The sequence below is a fragment of the Dendropsophus ebraccatus genome, chromosome 6 (assembly GCF_027789765.1).
Source record: "Dendropsophus ebraccatus isolate aDenEbr1 chromosome 6, aDenEbr1.pat, whole genome shotgun sequence".
Lineage (NCBI taxonomy): Eukaryota > Metazoa > Chordata > Amphibia > Anura > Hylidae > Dendropsophus > Dendropsophus ebraccatus.
The window spans coordinates 14,408,288-14,434,003 of NC_091459.1; the positions used below are offsets into that span (position 1 = coordinate 14,408,288).

The following is a 25,716-nucleotide window of genomic DNA, read 5'->3' on the forward strand; positions in this document are numbered from 1 at the left end:
AGCGATCATTTTAGGTTCCGATTTAAATCAACTATGAATGACATATGAACGGTTTTTCGATTGTTGCCTGCAATTACACAGAACAATTATTGTTTAAATTCAAACGATATAAAGATTTTTCGCACAATAATTGTCCCATGTAATAGGGCCCATAGTGTGGTGCAGTAGCAGCAGAGTTAGGGCCCTATTCCACCAGACGATTATCGTTCAGATTATCGTTAAATTGTTCGAATCTAAACGATAATCGTTCGGTTGAAATGCAGTTAACGATTAACGACCGAACGAGAAATCCTTGATCGCTTTATAAGACCTATTTTTATCGTTGCTCGTTCGCAAATCGTTCGCATTAAATAAGACGTCGTTCGCAGTAGATACGAACGCAATAGCGAAGAAATAGCGAAGAAAAACCGATCGCAAATACGATCATAAGTAACGATTATCGTTCCATGGAAATGAGTGAACGTTTTCAGGTCTTTCGCAATAGCGGTCGTTTGAGATCGTTAATCGTTATCAATTATGCGAACGATAATCGTCCGGTGAAATAGGGCCGTTAGGGCCCTATTACACCGGACGATTATCGTGTGAAAAATCGTTATATCGTTCTGTGTAATTGCAGGCAACGCTCAGAAAATCGTTCATGTGTCGTTGATCGTTGATTTAGATCTGAACCGAAAATTATCATTGATCGTTCGCTGTAATTCCACATTCGGTCGCTCAAGTTCCGCATTTTTATACTAATCGTTCAGTGTATTTGCACATTGTTCATTGTTTTGCTGAGATCAGATGGAGTAAACCATCATAGTAACGATCGCAATAACTGTCGTAGTAACGATCGTAACTAACGATTATCGTTCTATGTAATATGGTGAACGATTTCAGGTTAACGATAAACAATCTCGTTTGCGATCGTTTATCGTTAGTCGTTAATAGTTAAAAATCGCTCCGATAGGATTGTAAATTGAAGTCTAATCTGAAGATACAGGTTTTCAAGTTTCTTTGGAAAGACTTTATGTTGGGTGGGAACCAGATGAGTCAGGGCCCTATTCCACAGGACGATTATCGATAGCAAAATTGTTAGATGTTCAAAATTGAACGATGATTGTTTCGTGGAATAGCAGACAATGCTTAAACGACCAGCGAGAAATCGTTGGTTGGTTGATTGATAGAATTTGGACCTCTTTTTATCGTTGATCGCTTGCAAATCAATGCAGGAACGATCATAAGTAACAATCGATGTTCTGTGTAATTGAGTGAATGATTTCAGGTCGTTCGCGTTCGCCATAGCGCTTGTTTGAGATTGTTTATCGTCATTCGTCGAAAAATCGCTTTGTGGAATAGGATCCTCAGGTAGTGAGTTCCAGAGTATTGGGGGAAGCTTGGGAGAAATCCTGGAGATGTCTGTGTGAGAATCGGACGTACTGTACTAATATCAGGCTTTTATGCAAATACTGGAGTGCAGATAAGGCTGGGTTTACACTACATTTTTGCAATCTTATTTTTTTTCCTTCTTTTTTTTTAAGTGGAAAAACTGATGCATTTCCATGACTTCCATTATTTTAAAAAACGGACGCATTTTGATCAAAACAGGTGCACAGAAATGCATTAATTTTTTCATCCGTATTTTGCAAAAAATTAAAGTAAAGAAAGAAATGCAAAAACATAGTGTGAACCCAGCCTAACACTGACATATATGACTTCTCTAATTAATTACATTATTGTGCATACAGTTGATATACTGGCTCTATACATGACTTTATAGAAAATAAGGCTTTGAGAAAGAAGCACCGACCGGCTATTTATGTTGATCGGGCCACATTCTCAGGACCATTCTTCTTCACACTAATCCAGTGGCTATAGATAATAAGATAGCTCTCCAAAAGCCAGGATATTGCTCAATATGTCTAATAACTCAATCAGCCTTAATTTCCTTTGTGCATTGAGGAACCTTGGGGCACCCATAACCCTGTTGCCCAGTTGGCCAGTTTTCCCTACTTCAAGCACTTTTGATGGTACTTATAAGAGATAAGCGAATTTACAGTAATAACAAAGCGAATCAATTTGTTATCTCTGCGATCCACTCATCAGCCTGCTTTCCTTTAACTGACTGCTGCTCTATGTCGCTCCTCCCCGGGTGCTGGAAAAAGCTGGATCCAGTCCTGGGAAACTTCTTCCAGTTTCCCAGTACTGGATCCAGCTTTTCCCCACACCCGGACACGAGCAGCATGGAACGGCGGTCGGTTAAAAGAGCTGATTGCAGATAATGAAGCGCTTCACTTCATTATTTCTGTAAATTCATCTCTAGTATTAAAGACAAATCTAACCTGTTGATAGCCCCCTATAGTGCTGAGGGCGCTGAGGAGGAAGGTATGGAGGAGCGGCTAAACTCCGCTCTGTAGCACCCTCGCTCCCCACCCTATTGATTATCATTGGAAGGGTTTTGCTGAATGACGTGGCACGGTTCCTAACGGTGCTCCAGAGCGGGGTGGGACCGTTGCATAGGAGGAAGGTAAAACACATATTTTTCTCCTCAGCGTCCCCAGTGCTCAGCAGTGGAGCACCCTCATCCGGCTCCCCCCTCCATTGATTATCATTGGAAGGGGTGGGTAGGATGATGCAACAGTGCTCCTAACGGTGCTCTGGAGCAGAGTTTACCCCGTCTAACAGTGTGGGACCGGTGCCGAGGAGGAAGGTAAGACACATATCTTCCTCCTTAGTGTCCTAGTGTTTAACCTGCTGATAGTTCCCAGTTAAACGATGCAGGACTGGATCCAGCTTTTCCCAGCACCTAGGGAGGAGCGGCACGGAGGGGCAGTCAGTTAACTGGAAGCAGGCTGATGAGCAGATATCAGAGCTAATAAAAAAATTGTCTTTGTTATTACTGTAAATCCGCTCATCTCTGGTACTAACCATTGCATAATCAGAACCCCCCACGAGACCTCCTGTTTTGGAGACGCTTAATCCAGTCATTCGGCCCTGGTCAAAGTCACCTTGCAGTTTTTCCATTTCAAACTCATCAACTACAAGAACTAATGATTTTAATGTTATGGCTGATCAGTATCCAGCACAGTATGTATATAGATAGATAGCGCTGCTCCAATCCGAGGGAGAAATGATGCTGAATGGCATCTCCTTATGGTTCAGCAGAGACATCTCTAATGAGTCATTTATTTTTGCCCTGTGACTGGCAGGTAGTGATACATGTCAGGACAATTATTGCAGCCTCGGCACTTTCCTTTCTGGGTTATTGATGCTTAACGGCCTTTATAACACTATTAATAGTCCACTTTGTACTTAAGGTCTCTCAACATCTTTAGAGGGTGAATTTAAAAACAGGCTAGACAGTTGTTCGTGTGTCTCCGGGGATACTATAGTGCTGAATACCTGCACAAATTATTTTATTTTATCTTTTAGGGTTTTTTTTGGTTTGTGCATAACTTGCAATTTATACCACTTTACTTTTTTTTTTTTTTTTTTTACTACACATTTTGATTATTTTGTCAAGGACAACATCTACAGAACATAACATAAGCAGTTTTATTTATGTATTTATTTTTTATACTTCATACATTATCTAATGAAGGGGCAGGACCCTGAAACACATTATCAGGCTATGTTCAGACTTGGTAAGAGACCAGCTAGGGATCACGGCCGGAGCGTATACTATGGGGGAGATTTATGAAAGGATGTAAATATACACCTGGTGTAAACTGCCCACAGCAGCCAATCACAGCTCAGCGTTCAGCTCTGGTAGAATATAAGAGGAGCTGTGATTGGTTGCTGTGGGCAGTTTACACCAGGTGTATATTTACACCCTTTCATAATTCTCCCCCTATGAGTATACACTCCGGCCGGGATTCCCTCAGGCTGCAGCACTACGTAAGTGCCGCAGGAATCACGGAAGTTGTAACAACGGCCGTGATTTCCGCGGCACTTACGTAGTTTGAAAAGTGTTTCCCTGGGTCCCCCCCCCCCCTCACTTCCTATCTGCTCATTATCAGGCAAATCTGTCTTCATTACAGATAAGCAAAGTGAAGATGGGTTTGCTGTGACCATTATAACCTATGGAGGGGGGAAGGGCTGAGGGGGATGAGTGAGCAGGGAGAGCAGAAAGGCAGCTTTACATTTTAGAGACTGTCTGGGCACATAAAACGCTGGATTCAGAGGTCAGAAAGGTCAGTGCTTATCTGGGATCTTGGCGAGAGAAGATTACAGGATGTAGTGTTTTGCAGGGCTGCCTTTTCTCCTCTCTGTGTTCACTCTTCCCCCTTGGCCCCTCCCCTCTCCACAGAGCATAATGGGCACAGAAATTCTGCTTCTTCTGAAGTGAGGGGGGATGTAGGAAAACAGCTTTTTGAGTACAGATGGAAACTCTATGAGAAGCAGCACTATATCTGGCCATTATTTATCTTGCAAATGATCCCTCAGCTGCTACAAGTCAGTACCAGTAATCTATAGTCACTGCTAAGCTGATTTTGAGGGTAGATGATAGTTTAGCAGCAAGGGGGGGGGATGCATGCTAACAGGAGAAGGAAGGATTTTTTGCTGAAAGTAACAATCGCGGTGTAAGAGGACCAAAAAATTCTTTATATAAGATAAATTCTGGCAAAAATAGTAGCAAAAATAGACCAGCGCCATGCGCGAGAACCTGACCGCCATTCAAAAAAATTACTTCGGCATCAGCATCCCTATGCCGGCGCCAGTCTATTCATGGTAAAAACAGAAAAGCGATGCACCCCCAGTACATTCACTTTAAGGTTCGGCTCGGGCACACCAGAACTTTATGCCAAAGTTTGGCCATGGTGCCGAAGTAAACTTTTAAAAAGTTTGTTCATCTCTAAATATTATTATTATTATTATTATTAATATTAATGTGAGTTTTGCCTACTTGAAAAATTATATTAAAATTTCATAAAATAGTCTGTAAACTGATGGTAAATTCACTTTAAGGATTGTATGAATCAAATATTAGCCTTTTTGCTTTAGTGGTTGGTAAAAAAAAAAAAAAAACTTGATAAAAATGAGTCTTTTTAAAGAAAGCGGCACTGCTATCAGCTAACACTATAACACTTCATATCTATTTTTCAGTTTTTAAATAATAGCCCCCAGTACCAGGACGTCTCAATTACATTCCTACAAGTGAGGTTACATTTTCGGTATCTATCTTGTTTAGTAGAAGTGCAGTTAAGAACGATCACTCTCTCAGACATTGCTTGCATTTGCTCCAGGAACAGCAATCTTTGCCACCAGAGTATTCCTGTGTCTGGAACAGTCCATCACTTTCTGCAAGGCAGTTCTGTCCTTAAGCATCTTGGAACAAATTCGGGAGGTTAGGTGTGTTATCAGAAGCAAAACTCCGTTATCCATTCAAGTACAAGATTCAGTAGTTGAACTGTCCATTACTTCTGGTTACAATAACATTTCGTAGAGATTTTCCCAGACTTTGATATTGATGGCCTCTCCCCAGGAAAGGCCATCGATATCAGATATCAGATCAGATGGAAGTCAGACTCCCAGCACTGGATGGGCTGTCGTAAATTTTATAGCTGCTATGCCTGGTATTCCAGCTCTCTGCAGGTTAGACAGCAGTGGGGAAGTGGTGTGTGTTCAGCATGGACTTATCAGGAAGTGAAAATCAGAGCTGTGCAGGAGGACAGTGACAGAAAGTTTTCTATATAGTAGTGTGTATAGCTGACTGTAAGTGCAGGCACATTATAGCAGCAGTATGTATAGCTGAATGTAAGTGCAGGCACATTATAGCAGGAATGTTAATATTAAAGGATATTAACTACTCACTATATCGTGATTTTATCGTTTTTTTGTTTTTTTACAGTAATTTTTAGGATCTATACACAGGGGAAAATAAGTATTTTATACACTGCCGATTTTGCTGAAGTTTTCCCACCTACAAAGAATGTCCTGGAGTAACATCACCAGTCTCCAGATCTGAACCCAACTTACCCGAGCCTGCGGTGAGTGGCGGGATCGGCCTTGGGACCCCTGCCGGGTTCTGCTAGAGAATCAGTGACTGGGGAAGTACACCACTCCAGTCACTGATTGGCTGAGCAGCCAGTCTATCAGCCAGAACAGGTCTTTTCCTTAGAGTTGTGACGTCATCACATGTCAACTTCTAGCGAGTGTCCCAAGGCCGGTCCTGCTGCTCACCACGTGCATGGGGAGAGGTAAGTTCCTAATCAATTTCTCCCCTGCTGGGTTCAAGACTCGCTCATCTCTATTGTGGATACTTGGGGATTTGTAGCAGCGGTGACACCTGCTGTGAATCCGCACCAAATTTTGTGCTGGCTCTTTAATACATTATATTATAGTATAGGCAATATAAGTTTTAGATATGTTAGTGGGGACTCCGGGTAAACGCGTATACAAAATCGCGTAATGAGCCTATTAACAATGTGGCTCCTTTAGTACTAGGTAGACAGTAGTCACAGTACGTTATACTGACCCATGTCATCCGCGAGCGGTCTTAACTTGGAGGTGTGTATTGAGGTTATCACCTCCAAGTGTGTATAGTACAGTCGATAGAACGCTAAGTTCATTAACTTGGTGTCCAAGGCCAGGACACCTCTATTGGACCGCACAACGTTGTAAGAGATAGGTGGGACACGCACCCCGTAGTAGAACCCCACAACATTTTTAATCACTTTTGCACTGTTGTTTATGTATGTAGGTGTTTATGGGACATAATTTTAACTGTTACAATAATAAAAGTTATATTTTAGCCACCAAGTAAATTGAGGTACATCGAGACGTAAGTCTCTTAGTATAAGTGTATATCGTACTTCTTGGAATAGGCTGGGATCTCCCCACTAAGGCTCTTTAATACATTACGCCCTTTAATACGTTACACACACAATGTTAAACGTTCCAATGATAATCCAATTGAACATTTTACCTACTAAATTCCTATTACGGAAAGAACACACAAAGACGAAACAAAAAACAGCTCATAGTAAGGATAAATAAGCTGAGTGGAGAAGCAAGGAGCAGCGAGCTCTGCTAATCAGTATATGACGGCACACGGCAGCCATTGATTGTGCTGGAGAGCTTTAGATTTAATCACTAGAGAACTTCTTGAAGGGACGGGAATCACGTTAAAGAGTCACAAAACAGAGCTAGAGCTAATTCAATTTATTTAGGATTAGAACATTGCCCACGAGATATAAATATATATATATATATATATATATATATATATGGAAAATAATGCTACAACATAGTGTTGTAGTGTACGAGTACTACTGTAACATGTCTGCTTTCTTTAATTAACCCCTTAAGGTCAAAGCCAATTTACATTTTTGCGCTTTTGCTTTTTCCATTTTATGTTTAAAAGACCATAGCGCTTGCATTTTTTCACCTAGAGACTTATTTGAGCGCTTATTTTTTGCGAAACCAATTGTACTTTGCAATGACAGCCATTATTTTTCCATAAAATATGCTGCGAAACCGGAAAAAATCATTTGCGCTGTCAAATTGAAAAAAAACAAAAACGAAGTTGTTTTGATTTCGGGGAGTTTTGCATTTACGCCGTTTGGCCTATGGTAAGACTGACTGGTTATGCAAGTTCCTCAAGTCGTTACGATTACGACGATATATAACATGTATAACTTTTCTTGTATCTGATGGCTTTCAAAAAATTCAAACCATTGTTAACAAATATACGTCACTTAAAATCGCTCCATTCCCAGGCTTATAGCGTTTTTATCCTTTGGTCTATGGGGCTGTGTCAGGTGTCATTTTTTGCGCCATGATGTGTTCTTTCTATCGGTACCTTGATTGCGCATATACGACTTTTTGATCACTTTTTATTACATTTTTTCTGGATCTGATGCGACCAAAAATGCTCAATTTCGCTTTTTGGGATTTTTTTGCGCTGACGCCGTTTACCGTGCGAGATCAGGAATGTGATTAATTAATAGTTCGGGCGATTACGTGCGCGGCGATACCAAATATGTTTATTTATTTGTTTATTTAATCATTTCTATTTATAAAATGGGAAAAGGGGGCTGATTTGGACTTTTATTAGGGGAGGGGATTTTTTATTAATAAAAACACTTTTTTACTTTTTTTTTTACATAAACTAGAAGCCCCCCTGGGGGACTTGTATATAGACAGCACTGATCTCTCATAGAGATCAATGCTGTGTATATACACAGCAAAGATCATTGTAATCGGTGATAGATTGCTATGGCCTGCTGCAGGCCATAGCAATCTATTGCCGAGCCGGGATCAGCGTCAGTGCGACGCTGAGGCCCGGGCCGGCCAGAAGAACGGAGATCCGTGCCACTAGACACCAGGGATGTTGTTTACAAAGCACTTCAATGCAGCTGTCAGGTTTGACAGCTGCATTGAAGTGCTTAATTAGCCGGCACGGCAACGGGACCCGCTAATAGAGGCACTGCAGATTGCAGCCGGGATCAGTGCCGTTCAGAGCGGGGTCCCGGCGGGACCGCGCTCTGAACACCCCCCGCGGCACATGATGTACCAGGTACGTCATGGGTCGCTAAGGGGTTAATAGCACCTCTTCTGTCCTCAGTTTGGATGTGGTATTGCAGTTTAATTTCATTAAAGTGAATGGAGCTGAATGGTAATAACACACACAACCTGAGGACAGAAAGAGAGACGAGTTTACAAGAACTTAGCTGTGTTTATAGTTTTTTTTTAATCCCGGATAACCCCTTTAAGAACTACTTTGAAGCAGTATACACCTGTCTGAAACAGAATCTTGTACTCATATGTAAGAACATAGAACTGATGTAGTTTCTGTATGGCGTATGGTCTTCAACCAGAACACCATACAGAAATGTACAGTCTAAGGCCATGTTCACACGGCGTATGAGACTGGCCATTCTGTGTCGGAGAAGACCGTCCGGAGTCGGAGAAGATCATCCCGGCCAGTACTGCAGTTGGCGCCCGCATCCCAATTCACTGTAGCACACAGTGGAGCGTCCGGCCGGAGACGCACTTTCCATTGTGTGAACTGATATGTCTTTGCGGCTGCTATTCAATAAATAGCGGGAACACAAGTCTGACACAGTCTGACACAATGCTCTCTTGCTCTCCAGACTGGAAAAAATACATAACTTCCTGCAGGACATACAGCAGCTGATAAGTACTGGAAGACTTGAGATTTTTTAATAGAAGTAAATTACAAATCTCTGGCACTTTCTGGCACCAGTTGATTTGAAAGAATTTTTTTTTTTTTTGGTGAACAACCCCTTTAAAGACTCTCAACTCTCTCCATTTAATTTTGCTGTATAGAAATTCAGAGACCTATTTTACTTTATCTGTTTCTGCTACGTAAAGGAGATATATCAGGGATGTTTCTTTTTCCTTTTTTTCCATTTATGATTGAGGCTTTAAAGCATATTGATATAATGCTTGTATTGCTGTACAATTCACTATATTTTGGTGTAAATTTTGCCATAGTTTTGGATGTGGAGTCACCCCATCAAATGAGGCTAACCCATGTCCTGGTCTCCCTTTTTTTTTTTTTTACACACAGATAAGAAAAAAAGCATTTGTAAACAAGCATTGATCTCGGTGAGCAGCACTTGTTTACAGAGCAGGCGGGAGGCTGGGCCACATGAATGATCGCTGCATCATTTGTGCGTCCCCTTTTGACAATCAGCCATTAACTGCACACCATCTATAACATGGTCATCAATTGTGGAGAATTGTGGCCATTTTTCTCAGTGTCCTTGTAAATTGCGCCACCGATCCCCATGAGTATCATTAGTGAGTATTCAAGCAACAGTTTACAACTCAGTAGAGGACTCCTATATAATGGAATGAGCCCAGGACTCTTGGCTTTTCGACTGCTGCAAGTATAATGTAAATGTGACTATTATTATAAAAAAGACATAGAAAGAAAGAGGAAAAGCAGAAAAACATCATTTGTCCCATTTAGTCTGTCCGTGCCTTGTTTACTGGTTTCACTTTCATCTCAGAATAAATATAAATGCTGCAGAATCTGTTGGCGCTGTACAAATAAATATTAAAATTATATACATTAAGGCTATGTTCACACATAGTATTTTTTTCAACCAAAACCAGGAGTGAGTTGAAAACACAGAAGTTGTGCAAATCTTTCCATTTTAATTTTGCCCTGTCAGTTCCACTCTTGATTTTTGTTGAAAAAATACTGACCAAAAGACTGACCGAAATACTGGGTGTGAACATAGCCTAAAGGTGCAAGAAAAAAAAACCCATAACTAGCAAACTTGATTGTGACACATACTTGAAGTACCTCAAAATGTACCACATCAGCAAATGGCCTATTACTTGAAGTGGGTATACCTTTCTTTTAAAATCTAAATCAAAAGTAAATGTGATATAAAGCACATATTTGACCTGTACAGACAGTCACAGCTCAATGTGTCCATCAATCTCAGCACTGCCTTCTCTGTGAGCGCAGATGGCTGGGACTCCCTGTCTCTTTTTTCAACCATCACAAGACTAAAAAGCTGCCATCAGGAGACAACCTGAATACATCAGGAGACTGGACCTGTATACAGTAAGTATAGCTGTTACATAGCAGCCTTCAGGAGAATGGACCTGGATACAGTAAGTATAGCCGTTATATAGCTGCCTTTAGGAGACTGGACCTGGATACAGTAAGTATAGCTGTTATATAGCAGCCTTTAGAAGACTGGTCCTGGATACAGTAAGTATATCTGTTATATAGCAGCCTTCAAAAGACTTGACCTGGATACAAGTAAGTATAGCTGTTATATAGCTGCCGTTCAAGAGACTGGACCTGGATACAGTAAATATAGCTGTTATAAAGCTGCCTTCAGGAGACTGGACCTGTATACAAGTAAGTATAGCTGTTATATAGCTGCGTTCAGGAGACTGGACCTTTATACAAGTAAGTATAGCTTTCTTATAAAGCATGATGACAAAAAATAATCTATGTAAACTGCAAACATGGCTTATATCACATCCCCTATTAATTTTAGATTTTGTAAGTTATAACCACAGGTAGCCTTTAAATCACATCTTTATATTAACAGAAGAAACGAATAGTTTACTATATGCCGGCTCATGCTGTAAAACAATAAAAGAACGCATTCCGCCTACTCTCCTGGCACAGCAGCTCTTAGATCTTCCAGTTACCACTCCTGTGTTGTTATTTACTTGATCCAGGAACTAATTCTACTGAATCAGCAAATCGTACTATTAGCGAATCCAAATCCTAATATGTGGTTATATTAAAAATTCTAAAAGTTTCCCCAGACAGGTTATTTACCCCTGTTCACAGGTGCCAAACTCAGACCCTCCAGCTGTTGCAAAACTACAATTCCTATCATGCTTGGTCAGCCAAAGCTTTAGCTGTCCAGGCATGATGGGAATTGTAGTTTTGCAACAGCTGGAGGGCCTGAGTTTGGCCCAGTTGCTATTTGTAGGACATACACGTTACCTGTTGTTGACCTGGTTGTGGAAGTGACATTGGAAGAGTTCATTACAGGGACACAATCGTCATCCTGGGAATATCCAGCCTGTATCGCCCTTAAGTAGCTGTGACTTCTAGTTCGGAAGCATCCCGGGAGGTCTAATGCATCCATAGCATGAGAGTCAACTTCACTGAACACTGACTCACACACCGACTCATATTGCCCATTAATTTCTGTTTCACTCATCTGAAAGGAGAGAAGACAAGGAGTTGGTGCTGCACATGAGTGAGCGGAGCGGCCGCTTACAGCAGGAACGCTGCCTTATCAAACTATGGTGACAACATGTGCTCTACCGACAGAATGGAAGAAGTGAGAGAATGTGTTATCACTGCAGGAACAGCAGACTTTGCTCTAATGTCAGGTTTCTCCGAGCCCTCGGTACTGATAAAAAATATGGGGTCTGTCTACCATTTAATGCTATTATATTTATTTCTATTAACTGAAAAGTAAATTAAAGGGGTACTCCAGTGCAAATACTTTTCTTTCAAACTGGTTTCAGAAAGTTATATAGATATGTAATTTACTTCTATTTAAAAATCTCAATACTTCCAGTACTTATTAGCTGCTGTATGTCCAGCAGGAAGTGATGTATTCTTCCCAGTCTGACACAGTGCTCTCTGCTGCCACCTCTGTCCATGTCAGGAAATGTCCAGAGCAGTAGCAATCCTCATAGAAAACCTGCTCTGGAAAGTTCCTGTCTGGGACAGAGGTGGCATCAGGGAGCACTGTATCAGACTGGAAAGAAAACATAACTTTCTGCAGGGAATGAGAGTGCACTCACCCAATTAAACTTGTCCTTTATTTGGTTATTTCATGCAATCCATAAAACACTTTGTGGCTGGAACGCCGGCACCTTCAGCACGCTTGCTGAAGGTGCCTGTGTTCCAGCCACAAAGCATTTTATGGATTGTATGAAATAACCAAATAAAGGACAAGTTTTATCGGGTGAGTGCACTCTCATTTTCTTCTTTTTTTTACATTGACACGCATAAACGTCATTGTTCTTGAGAGTAGCACCTCCATAGACACCCCGAAGGTTCCTTGCACCCCCATTACAACTCTTCAACTGCTTCTTACCTTGGTTAAGACACTTCCTGCAGGGTATACAGCAGCTGATAAGTACTGGGAAACTTGAGATTTTTAAATAGAAGTAAATTACAAATCTATATAACTTTCTGTAACCTGTTCATTTAAAAGAAAAAAGATTTTTGCCGAAGTACCCCTTCAACATCATGACAGATAAAATAATTCTATTTTCTCACTGTTTGGATATAAAATAAAATGGCATGTCCAATACATAGCAGCCAAATGATAAATGTACTATTATGACATATTGAATTGCACTGTACAATGAATACATTATTGTATTGATTGTAGTTATATATCAGAAACCAGACAGAAAGAAAAGCCTTGGGATGTACTGTTTGGCTTGTTTTCAGATGAATGTTAGTAATACTATAAATTTAAAGAGCAAACTGAATATAAATACATATTTTGACAAGTCATAGGCATGTCGGAAGACGCCATCGGCAAGTCCATGAGCTCAGGTCTACAGCACTCTTTAGTGCCTGAATCCATATGGAGTCAATTCGACCTCTCCAACAGTATTAAGCTGGCTTCATATGTAATACAGAGTCAGTGTTGTTTCTGTATTTTCCTTGATGATACCAGCTTTTTGACTGTAGCAACGGCAATGGCATAGCCAATGTAGTAGCCAAAAAACAGTACAATAAGGTTCCCAATACAAATTATGCATAAGAAGCACAGTAAAGTATATGCATCACTGAGAAAGGTAATTCCATGAAAGCGATTCAAAGAAAAAAGGATCATTAATGCACAGCTACATCATGAGTAATGGGCAGAGTTAGATTGTATGAATTACGCCTGAGAGGCTGGAAAGAGACTGTAAACTGCACCTGGACTGATTTTCAGCCTGACCCAATGATCCAGAGGGGAATTAAAGGGGAAGTCCGGGGGGGATAAAAAAAAAAGTTATAGTGACCTGTCCCGGCGCCCATGCAGAGCTGCATCCCGCTCCTGGTCACAAGTCACAACCTGGCTGATGGATGCCCCGCTCAGCCAGACAGTGACTGGAACGGGATACCACTGCAGTCACTGATTGGCTAAGTGGGCTAAATTCTACCCCTTTGTGACATTTAGCCCAGGTTGCGACCTACCCAGAACCCAGGAGAAGATGACAGCTGGCGGGGTTCGGGAGATCTTTGATGTAGCGCAGCGCGAGGTCTCCAGGAGCAGAAAGCATATTTGCTTTTTTATTTCCTCCCCCACCCCCTGTCCGTAATTAATTTTTGCCCCCGGACTTCTCCTTTAAGTAAGACCGGAGAATCATGTGCCAGACCTAGATAAAGTCCCGCAGGTGTTCCATCTGCTAGATTTGTAGAAAGGCGCACGGCTCGGAACAAATCTAACTCTTCAGCATCTGTGCACTGTGCTGCACTTTGTAGTCAGGTATGTAGGAAAAATATTTAGAATTATGTGACACTAGGGACAGGAATTTAGAAGCAGAGTGTAAGGAGTGGGTGTACTATGATAGATACAAAAGCATCAAGTATTCTCCCCCCATATATAAATACTACTCACAAAAAGTTAGGGATATTTTGGCTTGCGGGTGAAATTTATGGAAAACATAAAAAGCTCACGCTCCAGTAGGGTATTTAATAGAGATTAGCGAACCGGGTTCGGTATTTGATTAGCTGGGGCTGCTGAACTTGGATAAAGCTCTAAGGTTGTCTGGAAAACATGGATACAGCCAATGACTATATCCATGTTTTCCACATAGCCTTAGGGCTTTATCCAACTTCAGCAGCCACTGCTAATCAAATGCCGAAAGTTCGGGTTCGGATGGACTCGAGCATGCTCCAGGTTCGCTCATCTCTAGTATTTAAGTAGAAGCGTGTAATGGTGATTTCCTCATCTTAAACACCAACAACAGTGGTGGACAAACCTCAACAAAAAATGTCAATGTCTCAATAAATTGTCATGGGCTCTTGAGCATCAACTACAGCTTGACAAAGTCAGTAACTGGGGTAGGGTGCTGAGGGGGCTGTCCATCAGCTGGGACAGGCATTTTCCTGTTATCACAACTCGGGGGAAAATGCCCTCCGGCGGGGATCCCACTACTCATCGTGGGCACGTTGAGAGGTAAGCAATACTTCATTGTTACTCTCTCCCCTGCCCCTGCTGCCTGCGAGGAGTTGGCTGAGGCCAGACTTCTCTTTTAAGAAAGTAAAAAATAACAGTCACCACGTTGGGGGTAGCAAACAAAGTATGGTACATAGATGTATGTCCATGAGATGGGCAGTCTATTATACAGTATTACACATCTTTGCCCTGGTATGTCCCTATCTGATGACTAGAAACCGCTTGGTTTGGGCATCTCCTGAGCCAGATGCGGCTCATTCTAATAGTCTTTTGTGGTAGATGTATCCTATGCTACCGACTAAATCATTGTGTGTAGCCCCATATGTAAAGAAGAGTCAAGATATTAAAGAAAGTCCTCAGCGTCCTTTGGCATATGGTATGGAAGGAATACAAGTTCAAAAGGCCCTGTTACGTAAACTCTCCTCAAAGTATGCTGTATGTAAGTACGTGGTGGTCCACGTGCTGTTGGTGTCCTGTGTACATTGGTGTAAATTGCTGTTGTATGCCAACTAATGCATATCGCTCTTCTACTCTGGATGAAGGACCTATGGGCCTCAGTGCTGGTCACTGATGAAAGTCGACCGACAATGATGAAAGTGATGACCGACAATGATTTTGGAAACGTCAAGAAAAGCGCTATTCATCAGCTACTTTTGGTGGTGTTACAGTGTGGGCGGGAGTGTCTACTGGTGGTGGTGTTACAATGTGGGCAGTTCAGTCTAGTGGTGGTGTTGTTACAGTGTGGGCCTGTGTGTCTAGTGGTAATGGTGATGTTACAGTGTGGGCTGGTGTGTCTGGTGGTGTTACAGTGTGGGCAGGTGTGTCTGGTGGTGGTGGTGTTACAGTGTGGGCTGGTGTGTCTGGTGGTGGTGGTGTTACAGTGTGGGCAGGTGTGTCCAGTCAATGCAGAACTGCTCTACACTGTGTGAATGGTACAGTGACAAGCACACACTACTTTAATAACATCAGTAATCCAGTCATTGTGCCTCTATGAACAACACAGCCGCCTAATGTCATCTTCATGGAGGACAATGCTCCAGCTCATCCAGGTCGCATCATTAGGGAACAGCTGCTAGAGACTGGGGGACCTCAGATGAAGGGGCCTGCACTTTCTCCAGACCTGAATTCCATAGGAATGGGAAATTTATGGAAGCGTATGGGATCAGATGAGTCACTATATAGAGACTCCTAACTCTGGACCCCAGAACCTCAATGACCTATGGGCCGCTCTTCAAGAAGATTGAGATGCCATGCCTCAGCAGACTATAAGTCAACTTGTGAACAGCATGAGAAGTTGTAGTCAAGCTGTAATAGACATTATTGAGACATTATATGTTGGGAGTATACCCACCAATGTTGTTGGCTTGGTTGTTTTTTTAATAAATAGCTTGAGATGAGGAAATGATCATTATTTGCTTCTACCTAAACGCCCTATTTTCATAATATAATATCACTGTAAAGGGAACTTTTTATATTTTGTATAATTTTCCATTTCCATGAAGTGTACTAAATACTTAAAGGAGAAGTCCGTGCCCACAATGTGCCACTTGACCGATCTCGGGACCCCCGTCGGAAGGCATTTTCCCCCGGAAAATGCCCAACCCAGCTGATGGACAGCCCGCTCAGCCAATCAGAGACTGGAGCAGTGTCCCACCTCACTCACTGACTGGTTGAGCGGGCTGTGACATCGGCTGATGATCCCGGAGGCCGGCGGGGGTCTCGGAGCGGCAAACCGGTGTTGGATAGGCATGGGGACAGGTGAGTTAACCTTGTTTGTTATGTCCCTCCCCCCACCAGCCCCTGCTGAGAAACTAGAAAACACATCCTACATTACATCAGGCCCCATACTGTAAAGAGAATAAGAAAACAAATGCAAATGACTTCACAGTCTACGAAAGAAGAAGGGAATAGAGATATAATCCGGTCAATAGATAAACTGATCTCAATGAGAAAAATTCTCGGCGGCAACTTGCCTAGATTTTCTCTAAAGCTGTCAGGTGACAATTATTATGGATTCTATACCACATTCTGATTACATTGTGAAGCTATTCCCTTCTTCATTCCTTTAGAGTAACCAAGATGGCAGTTGTAATGGCATATCACTCCCAGAGAAGAAGAAGTCTTACGTCAACTCACAACAATTCAGAAAGAGGGAAGAAAACAGATATATTCACCAGATCTGTTTTCGGAGCTATAAAAGCTACTTTCTGATTGGTTGGTTTGTGACTTTGTGATTTTAATCTTATATATTCAATGTAATTTTTTTTAAAGACCCTTTTAATAAGATGTATTGCATCCATCCCCATCACATAATGTATATATAATAGAGTAGTAACATTCAGAAAAGGTTTTAAAAAATATATATATATCTTACACTGTTAATAACTGCATATAAATGAAACATGGATTGAGTGTAAAGTGTCCATACAATACGATGAATGTAAATGACAAGGGATTGACTATAGAGGCGATGTAGAATGTTAGAATGATGGGAACTTGGCTGTGATGCATACTTTATACACAGAATTCTGGCATTGCAAATAACTTGCAGTTTATTGCAGCATGGGTCATAGCTGTGCACCCTTCACTACTAGGAAGATTTATTATAGCTGTCAGAAGTGATATTCACCACCATAGAGGCTTGCATGTTTCAACTATACACCAATTTTTTTGGTTCTCAACTGGAAAGCCACTCAATCCAATGAAGGTACAGGGAACAGCGGCCATTGTTTAATACAGTGCATGAACAACGGCTGTTTTCCCCATAGAGTTCAATGCAATGCATAATTTTAAACTGACTCAATCCCACAATCTGCCCCCCCCCCCAAACCACTTGTACCGTCAGATAGCTGATTTTAATTCAAGATCTGTCCTGGGGTCCGTTCAGCAGGTGCTGCGGTTATTATCCTAGAAAACAAATTTTAAACTTGCAGCCCTGTGTCACACTGGAATGGCCTAGAGTGTCTGTGCCCTAGGCCTGCACTGCCTCTCCATCCCTCCTCCTTGCCCTCCTCATCATTAGTAACGCCCCCGGGCAGGATTTTCCTATTCATTACCCATGTGCAGTGTTCAGAAAATGATGATTGGGAGAAATCCTGCCCATGGATAATCCTAATGGGAGGAGGGATGAAGGGGCAGTGCAGGCCTCAGGCACAGACACTCTAGGCCACGCCAATTTGACACAGGGCTGCAAGTTTAAAAGTTGTTTTTAGGACAATAACTGCATCACCTGCCGAACGGACCCCAGGACAGATCTTGGATTAAAAGCAGCTATCCGAAGGTACAAGTGGGTTGGGAGGGACAGATTATGGGTACAGAGTCACTTTAATTTAAGAACGGGGACTTCAGCCTACAATAAAAGCACAGATAGTCTTACTACTTACATAGCTAGGTAGCCATGCAGAGTATGCTCTTAAAGGAGAAGTTACATGAAAGTAAAAAAAAAATCAGAGGCAGGCAGGGGGTTGTGGGAACATAAACAAAGTATACTTACCAGCCCCACAGCGCTGTCTGAACAATATCCAGAAGCCGCTGGCCTCCTGCAGCTCCTGCAATGCCACATACCTGGCTGATGGACTCAGTGACTGGGGCGGGACACCTCTGCAGTCACTGACTTCCTGAGCAGGCAATCCATCAGCAAGGCCATGACTCTGCAGCAGCAGGAGCCGGGGCTGTGACGTATCAGGAAGTTGGCCGAAAATGACATCTGCCAGCTGTCCCCAGAGATCCAAGAGCAGCGCTATGGGGGCACAGTGATGGTTAGGTACACTTTCTTTATTATGTTTCCACACCATCCTGCCTGCCTCTGATTTTTTAAGTTTCACAGGAGTTCTCCTTTAAGGGTCTGTTCACACGTACAGACTCGCTGCGTAAAACTGACACAGAACTCGCATCAAACTCGCATGAAAGTAGCTGTGTTTTTTGTGGTGTTGAACTAGCCTGTTAAAATCATGTGAAAATCAAAACTCGCATGTATAAATACGCAGCGAGTCTGTACGTGTGAACAGACCCCTAAAGGAGAAGTGCGACTGTGCAAATCAGCCGGCAGGGGCAGGGGAGAATTTGATAAAAAGTAAGCACTTACCTCTCCCCGTGCCCGTGTGAGCGTCAGGAGCGGCCTGGGGACTCTCGACGGAAGACCTGGACTGGCCGCTCAGCCAATCAATGACTGGAGCGATGTTCCACCCCAGTCACTGACTGGCTGGGCAGCCAAGTCCAACAGCTGGGTCCTGACATGTCAATGCCGAAAATACCGGAGCCCGGCGAGGGTCCTGAGGCCGGTCCTGCTGCTCATCGCAGGCCTGGGGAGAGTTAAGTTCCCTCCTGCCCCAGCTGGCTGCGAGATTTTCAAAATGGCGGGACTTCTCCTTTAATGCTTTTATTGATATTTATCCATCAGGGCCGCCAGCTCGGTACAGGCAGTCAGGGGGTGACAGGTTCTCTTTCACCTTCTAAAGCCAATGTTTCTAAGATATAATACATCATGCATTGCTTCTATAAAGGCAGTGAATGTTCTACTTCCGCCAACCCTACCACTGATACTATAGTTTAATAAACACTTGATTGATCAAGCGCAGCCTTTGCTTTACACTGATCTAGGTTATGGCCAATCTAAATTTAAAAATATTTTTTATGTGATTGCAAAAATATTTACACTAATACAAAAATTCTGGTTTTATAAAATGGTATTTAACCTAATTTTCAGTAAAGAATATACTTTCTAGTCCTGACCTACTATATTAGCATTGTCTTATTGCGTCCTTCCATCTTTATTCTTATTAGCATTACTTGCTGCTCTTGCATTGTTCAGAATTTGCAGTGTATTTTGGTATGATGGATATAGCCATTGCTCTCGATGCAATCGGCTATGTTACTTTCACACAGCAGTGAAATAAGGTCATCACAGCTGTAGAAAATGAACACAGGTGACTGTCTAGGTTGGAAACAGTGAAGTAAAGATTTCTCCTAGCCTGGGAATATACAGGGTACTGCCACCTTGATCTCAGGATAATCCTTTGAGGTAAAGCATTCTTGCAGACTTTCAATGAGGAAATCCTGCAAAAAAAAGAAGAAAACATGCTCTTGTTAGATTTCACTGAGATCTTAATGGAATTACCATGTACAGTTCCTTCAAGACACTCCATGGACCCTGCAGAATCACTTCAGTTACCCTGGTAACTTGAAGAAACACGTCATACTGTACATATTTGACATTATTTTTTGTACGGCTATGTTCACACACAGTAAAATAAAAGCGAAATACGACGGATTTCGGGGAAAAATAATACTCAATGCATAAACAGATAAAAAAAAAATAAGGTTGTAAATAATGAGAATAATCGTTATTTGGACGGCCGTAATCCACTACAGAAGTTTTTTCTATACATTGTGTGTGTCTGAGTTGTCAGTGACTTCATTAAAGCGCATTAATGGACTGAAAATAGGGCCATATTTTACTTTTATTTTACACTGTGTGAACATGGCCTTAAAGTGTAGCTGTCATGTAAATCTTTATTGTAGAAATAGTACAAGCGATTGTAAGAAACTCTGTAATAGCTTTTATTAGGCAAAAAATCCTCTTTCTGTACCCAAAAATCTGTTTTTCTTCCTCTGTCTTCATTACAGAGGAGCAAAGTGAAGACGGGTTTGCTAAGTCCATCATAACCTATGGAGGGGGAGGGGTTGAGGGGGATGAGCGAGCAGGGAGAGCAGAGAAGCAGCTGCACAGTTTGGACACTGTCTGGGCACATAAATGTTGGATTAAGAGGTCAGAAAGCTCAGTGCTTATCTGGGAGCTTGGTGAGAGAAGATTGCAGGATGTTTTTTTGTACAGCTGCTTTTCTCCTCTCCGTGCTCACTCACCCCCTCAACCTCTCCCTTCTCCATAAAGCATAATGGACACAGAAATCCTGCTTCTTCTGAAGTGAGGGGGAAGGCTTGGAAAACAGCTTTTTGAGTACAGAAGGAAACTCTTTTGCTTAATAAAACCTATTACAGAGTTTGTACTTGTACTGTTTGTACTATTGATACTTATTTATATCTAAAAAGTGAAACAAGTTTTTCAAGCTCTTCTTTCATGATCTAAATTGTTATATTACCATATGCTATAAGCTAATTCTTGTACATTTCTTTTCTTCTCTGGTCCTACTTTGTCATAGAAAAAGCGTAGCTAAAATAACCGCTTTGCCAAATCTCCTGCATGGCGAACACTGATGGCTCCCAATAGACCCTATTGACTTTAATGGCATCCCTTGGGTTTTTGTCATGGTGTTGGCATTTTACCTGATAAAATAACTCTGACCGTCGAAGCTTTTGATATAAATGTGAACTTGCAATATGGTTGGAAATAATTGTATTCATAATCATTATTTCATCAAAATGGTTGGTGAATTTTATTTAGCTGACCTTATTTTTGCCTCTGTTTTTTAATTTTTTTTGTTGCAAAAACTAATGAAAAAAACAAAACAAAAAAACTGAATGCAAAAAGGTAGTGTGAACCTAGCCTAATCCTCTGTATTTTTCCAACTATAACCCTCCATTCAGTATGTAACTATGTAGTGTGTTAATTGTCTGCTAGGTTCTTTCAGAAGCCGAGCTGTAAAATTACTTGTTTACAACCTTAAATTTCTTCTCTAGAGTTCACGGCCCGGGATCTGTCCCTTGGACATTTCTGTTTAGAGGAAGTAAACAGTTTTATTCAGTATTAATAGTCCGCCACTCCGCGGTATCTTTTCTCAACAATTACGGTTGATGTTAAATATTTGTCTTTTCAGTTGTTTTCAATAAAGATTTCAAAAGGTCGTATTGATTTTTCAAGTGGAACTGTGCTCCCCAGATGAAGCTCTAGTCCATGCGGATAGTTGTGGTTTAGGCCAATTATTGCCGAAACCTTCAGTATCCTCCCAGGAGAGTAAAAATTACATTGTAAAACAGAGTGCAGCAAACACATACAGAACTTATTTAAAAGACAAGAAGGGGATTGACATTTTTTATTCAGTTTCTTTTTCATTTTTTTTTTTTTTTTAGACTTCAGTACTCGCAGGGTGAAATACACCTTCTTTTTCAATCCACCAGCCAGTATGGTCATTTTCCCCCAAGCTGTGACATCATCAGAACTCAGGGGGGAAATGCCTCCTGTTGGGGGTCTCGGTGCCTGTCATGTGGGTGCATGGGGAGAGGTAAGCAATAATTTTTATATGGCCGGGCTTGTACCTTAAAGCGAATGTACCAGCAGGTACATTGCTTCAAGATTTTTACATCAGTTGACCGGTGGCGGCGCAGCGATGCCTGTGCCACAGTGCTTTTTTTATCTATTCCTTTTGGTCTATTCCCGGCCTGAATCACTAGTGATGGGCCGGCCAGTAATCCCCCCTCCCCTCTGTAATTCAATGGGGCCATGTCACAAAGGGGAGGGGGTTTCGTCCCACCCCCAGTGCTTCATGCCGATTCCTGGGAATAGACCGGGCCATGCGCAGAAACCAGGTTGTGGTTCAAAAAAAGGACTGTGGCACAGGTAGTACCACACAGGCGCCGGTCTATTGAAATTAAAATCTTAAAGCCATTAACCTGCTGGTACATTTACTTTAAAGTAAGTTGCAGCAAGAGGCTTCTTGCTCTTCTAATCTACTATAGCAATATGTTATGTCTCGTTCTACAGAGATTTTCAGCTTCTGGATATAAAAGAAATGTCTTCACACACTGACAAAAATCTTGAAAATCACAAAAAATTTAAATATAAAATAGATCTGCAAAATAGATCAAAATAGATCAAAGTGCAGTGTGTTCAGCCTGTCAGCATTATGCAGACATGGCCGGGTACTCAGGCATCCATAGCAGCTCTGGGGGTCTTCACAAGCCCCCCGGCTGCTATGAAGTCCCATCGGCATTGTCATCTAGATACTGATAGGGAAGTAGTGCATACACTTCCTAACTGACACAATCTGACTGCAGCATGTAAAGGGTTAATCTACCAGGAACGGTTTCCCCATTCCTGGTAGATACCATAACAGCGGTCATACTGACAGCTGAGCTCACGTGATCCCCACATGATGGACCTACATCACCTTATCCTAGGCCCATCTTAAAAAGGTGGTGACATAACATAAGGACCCTTAAAGATCGCTGTAAAAAAAAAAAAAAAAAAAAAAAAAAAAAAGGGGTTAACCTGCGTCTAACAGCCTGTTTAACTGTTTTCAACCTATTGACCACCTTCAGCTGCTGCAAGCAGGCTAAAGGGGCCAGGTAGCCCTGGATCTCAAGGTCTCCAGAGGTGGGTCCTGTATCTATCAGACCTTTACTATACTGCACATCATGTGGATAGTCCATGGGAATATCCCTTTAGGGCCCGTTCACATTGAGCAAAACAGGTAAAAATTCTGAGCGGAACTCACACCGTGGACTGGAATCCCCCTTGCCTCACTGTCTCACCTGCCTCCACTCTCTGCTCAGAGGATTGACATGCCAATTCTTTGAGCAGAGGCGCACGAGACATCACATTGAGACAGGGGGGATTCTGGGCGGAGTCCGTGGCATGGCTTCCTCTCAGAATTTCCGCCTGTTTTGCTCAGTGTGAACATACGCATAATATGTGACTTCAACTCATCTACCTTGCCTGAGTTCATAAATCTTCTTGTCTGATGTTGATGTCAAAAACTCCAGATGTTGCCCTCCTTCCCAAGTCAAAATCACTAGCTAGCTTCCCCATAATAGTTGCATTGTATAGAAATTTAGCACAATGGGGGAGATCTATCAAACCTGGTGTAAAGTGAACCTGGCCCAGTTGCCCCTAGCAACCAATCAGATTCCACCTTTCATTCCTCACAGACTCTTTGGAAAATAAAAGGTGGAATCTGATTGGTTGCTAGGGGCGACTGAGCCAGTTTAACTTTACACCATGTATGATAAATCTCCCCCAATGACTATTACTAAATTATATGAAGGCTGAAAAATGTATGCATTTGCGCCCATGCATTTTGATCAGTTTTTTTTCATTGACTTTCGATATAAAGAAAAATGGATCAAATCACATCCTTTTTTTTAGCATACACAAAAACGTGGTCGACCAAATTTTTGTGTATTAGAAAAAAAAGCATGTGTTTTGATCAATTGTTTTACCCTTTTTTTTTTTTAATGGAAAAACTAATCAAAATCAATGCACACAAATGCATACATTTTTCTATCCATTTTTTGCATAAAAAAACAGATTGCAAATGTGAAACCAGCCCAAGAAAACTGATACCTGCTAACTGCTTGATAAATGGTGAATGACTATTTTCAATTTGGCTTTAAGTATTTTTTAACATGTTATTACTTATGGAAAGTTAGACAAATTCCTAATGTACATTAATTATGGGAAATGCATATTTACTGCTTTTCCCCTTAATTTAGTAGATCAGGCAGGCTTCTGAGTCTGTAAAAAACCCTGACGTCACGAATCAGTTGTAATTCCTATGGAGTGTCCAGCAGGGGGCGCACTATATATAGAAGTCTATGGCACTGTATTGTTTCTATGGATGTCTATGTAAAGTAATGTAATGTACAGTATGTTTTATTGATTGAATACATTTAAGGAATACTTTGGGGAGCAAGTGTCCTTGCTCCCCAAAGTATTCCATAAATGTATTTAAATCTGTACATTTGGAGGACACCAAGCAGGGAGGGAGAGAGGTGCCTGTGCATTTAACTACCCCCCCCTTCCTCCCTGCTTGGTGCTGGACACATATACACTGTACTACTACTCCCATCATCTGCTCATAGTATGAGTAGATGATGGGGGAGTAGTACCAGGTCCAATCCTCATCACCAAACACCAAACAAAAATGTAGAGATTGGCAGAATTAGAGGATGTTAGATCGCTTTTCGCTAAAATACTGTAGGAAAAAGAAAAGTGATTAAAGCCCCCCAGAATCTCAAAGTCTCTAACCTGACTGACGCAGCTGGCTTGGCTTAGTGTGCTGACTGCTCTCATGTAGCTCTGGTTCCTCGAACGAAACTTTGGAGAGTTATAATTCCCTGATGGGTCCAGAACTTGTCCTGCGGCCATTTCACTTGCTGCTTGTAGGTAACTCTGGCTACAGAGCATGAAAGAGAAACTTGATGAAAATGTTACACAGGTTTATGCAGATAGATACAGATTTCATCTTTTTCATCAAATTCTTTAAAGGGGTTATCTGGCGCTACAAAAACAGGGCCACTTTCTTCCAGAGACAGCACCACGCTTGTCTCCAGTTGAGGTGTGGTTTGCAGGTAAGCTCCATTCACTCAATAGTTACAAAACCTGCACCCAAACTGGAGACAAGAGCGGTGCTGTCACTGGAAGAAAGTGAACCTGTTTTTGTAGCGCTGGATTACCTCTTTAAAGCGACTCTGTACCCACAATCTTTCCCCCCTCCCCCAAACCCCTTGTACCTTCAGAAAGCTGCTTTTAATCCAAGATCTGTCCTGGGGTCCGTTCGGCAGGTCATGCAGTTATTGCCCTGAAAAAAAACTTTTAAACTTGCAGTCCTGAGTCAAACGGCCGTGGCTTACAGCATCTGTGCACCACCCTCTTCATCCTGGCCCTCCTCCCCACCCTCTTCATCATTAGGAATGCCACTGGAACATTTTCTCCTGTCTGAAAACTGCACCGGTGTCTTAACGATCCAGCCCATGTGCCGTGCTGACACAGGTGAGGAATAGGAGACAATCTGCCTGGATCATTCCTAATGATGAGGAGGGCGGGGAGGAGGGACAGAGAGGGTGTGCCAGCCTAATGCATATACAAATGTAAGCCCTGGCCGTTGGGCACAGGGCTGCAAGTTTAAAAGTTGTTTTATAGGACAATAACTGCATCACCTGCCGAACGGACCCCAGGACAGATCTTGGATTAAAAGCAGCTATCCGAAGGTACAAGTGGTTTTGGGGGGGGGGGAAGGGGAGTCAGATTGTGGGTACAGAGTCGCTTTAAAGTGTACAAAAAACTTTTTACATGTCATAGAGACATCATAGAGACGTGTCAAAAGCTCCATTATATGTCCAACTTTTTTTTAACGTGGAGAGTAGACATGCTGCATTGAACCGATTTGTACAGGAGTGAAGACTGAGATCC

At 42.0% G+C, this 25,716-nt stretch overlaps 1 protein-coding gene and 1 long non-coding RNA gene across 2 annotated transcripts in view; one reads left to right on the top strand and one right to left on the bottom strand.

Moving 5' to 3' along the window:
* Positions 1-25,716, top strand: part of LOC138795454 (uncharacterized) — a 102,238-nt gene that overhangs the window by 64,163 nt on the left and 12,359 nt on the right. The gene's annotated exons all lie outside the window — the stretch shown is intronic.
* DLGAP2 (DLG associated protein 2) overlaps positions 1-25,716 on the bottom strand; it is a 180,352-nt gene that overhangs the window by 48,938 nt on the left and 105,698 nt on the right. Inside the window, exons 5-7 of the mRNA XM_069974533.1 lie at positions 24,553-24,700; positions 19,626-19,685; positions 11,435-11,654 (exon numbers count right to left, since the gene is read on the bottom strand). Of these exons, the coding sequence (XP_069830634.1) occupies positions 11,435-11,654; positions 19,626-19,685; positions 24,553-24,700 (428 nt within the window). The remainder of the gene's footprint in view (positions 1-11,434; positions 11,655-19,625; positions 19,686-24,552; positions 24,701-25,716) is intronic.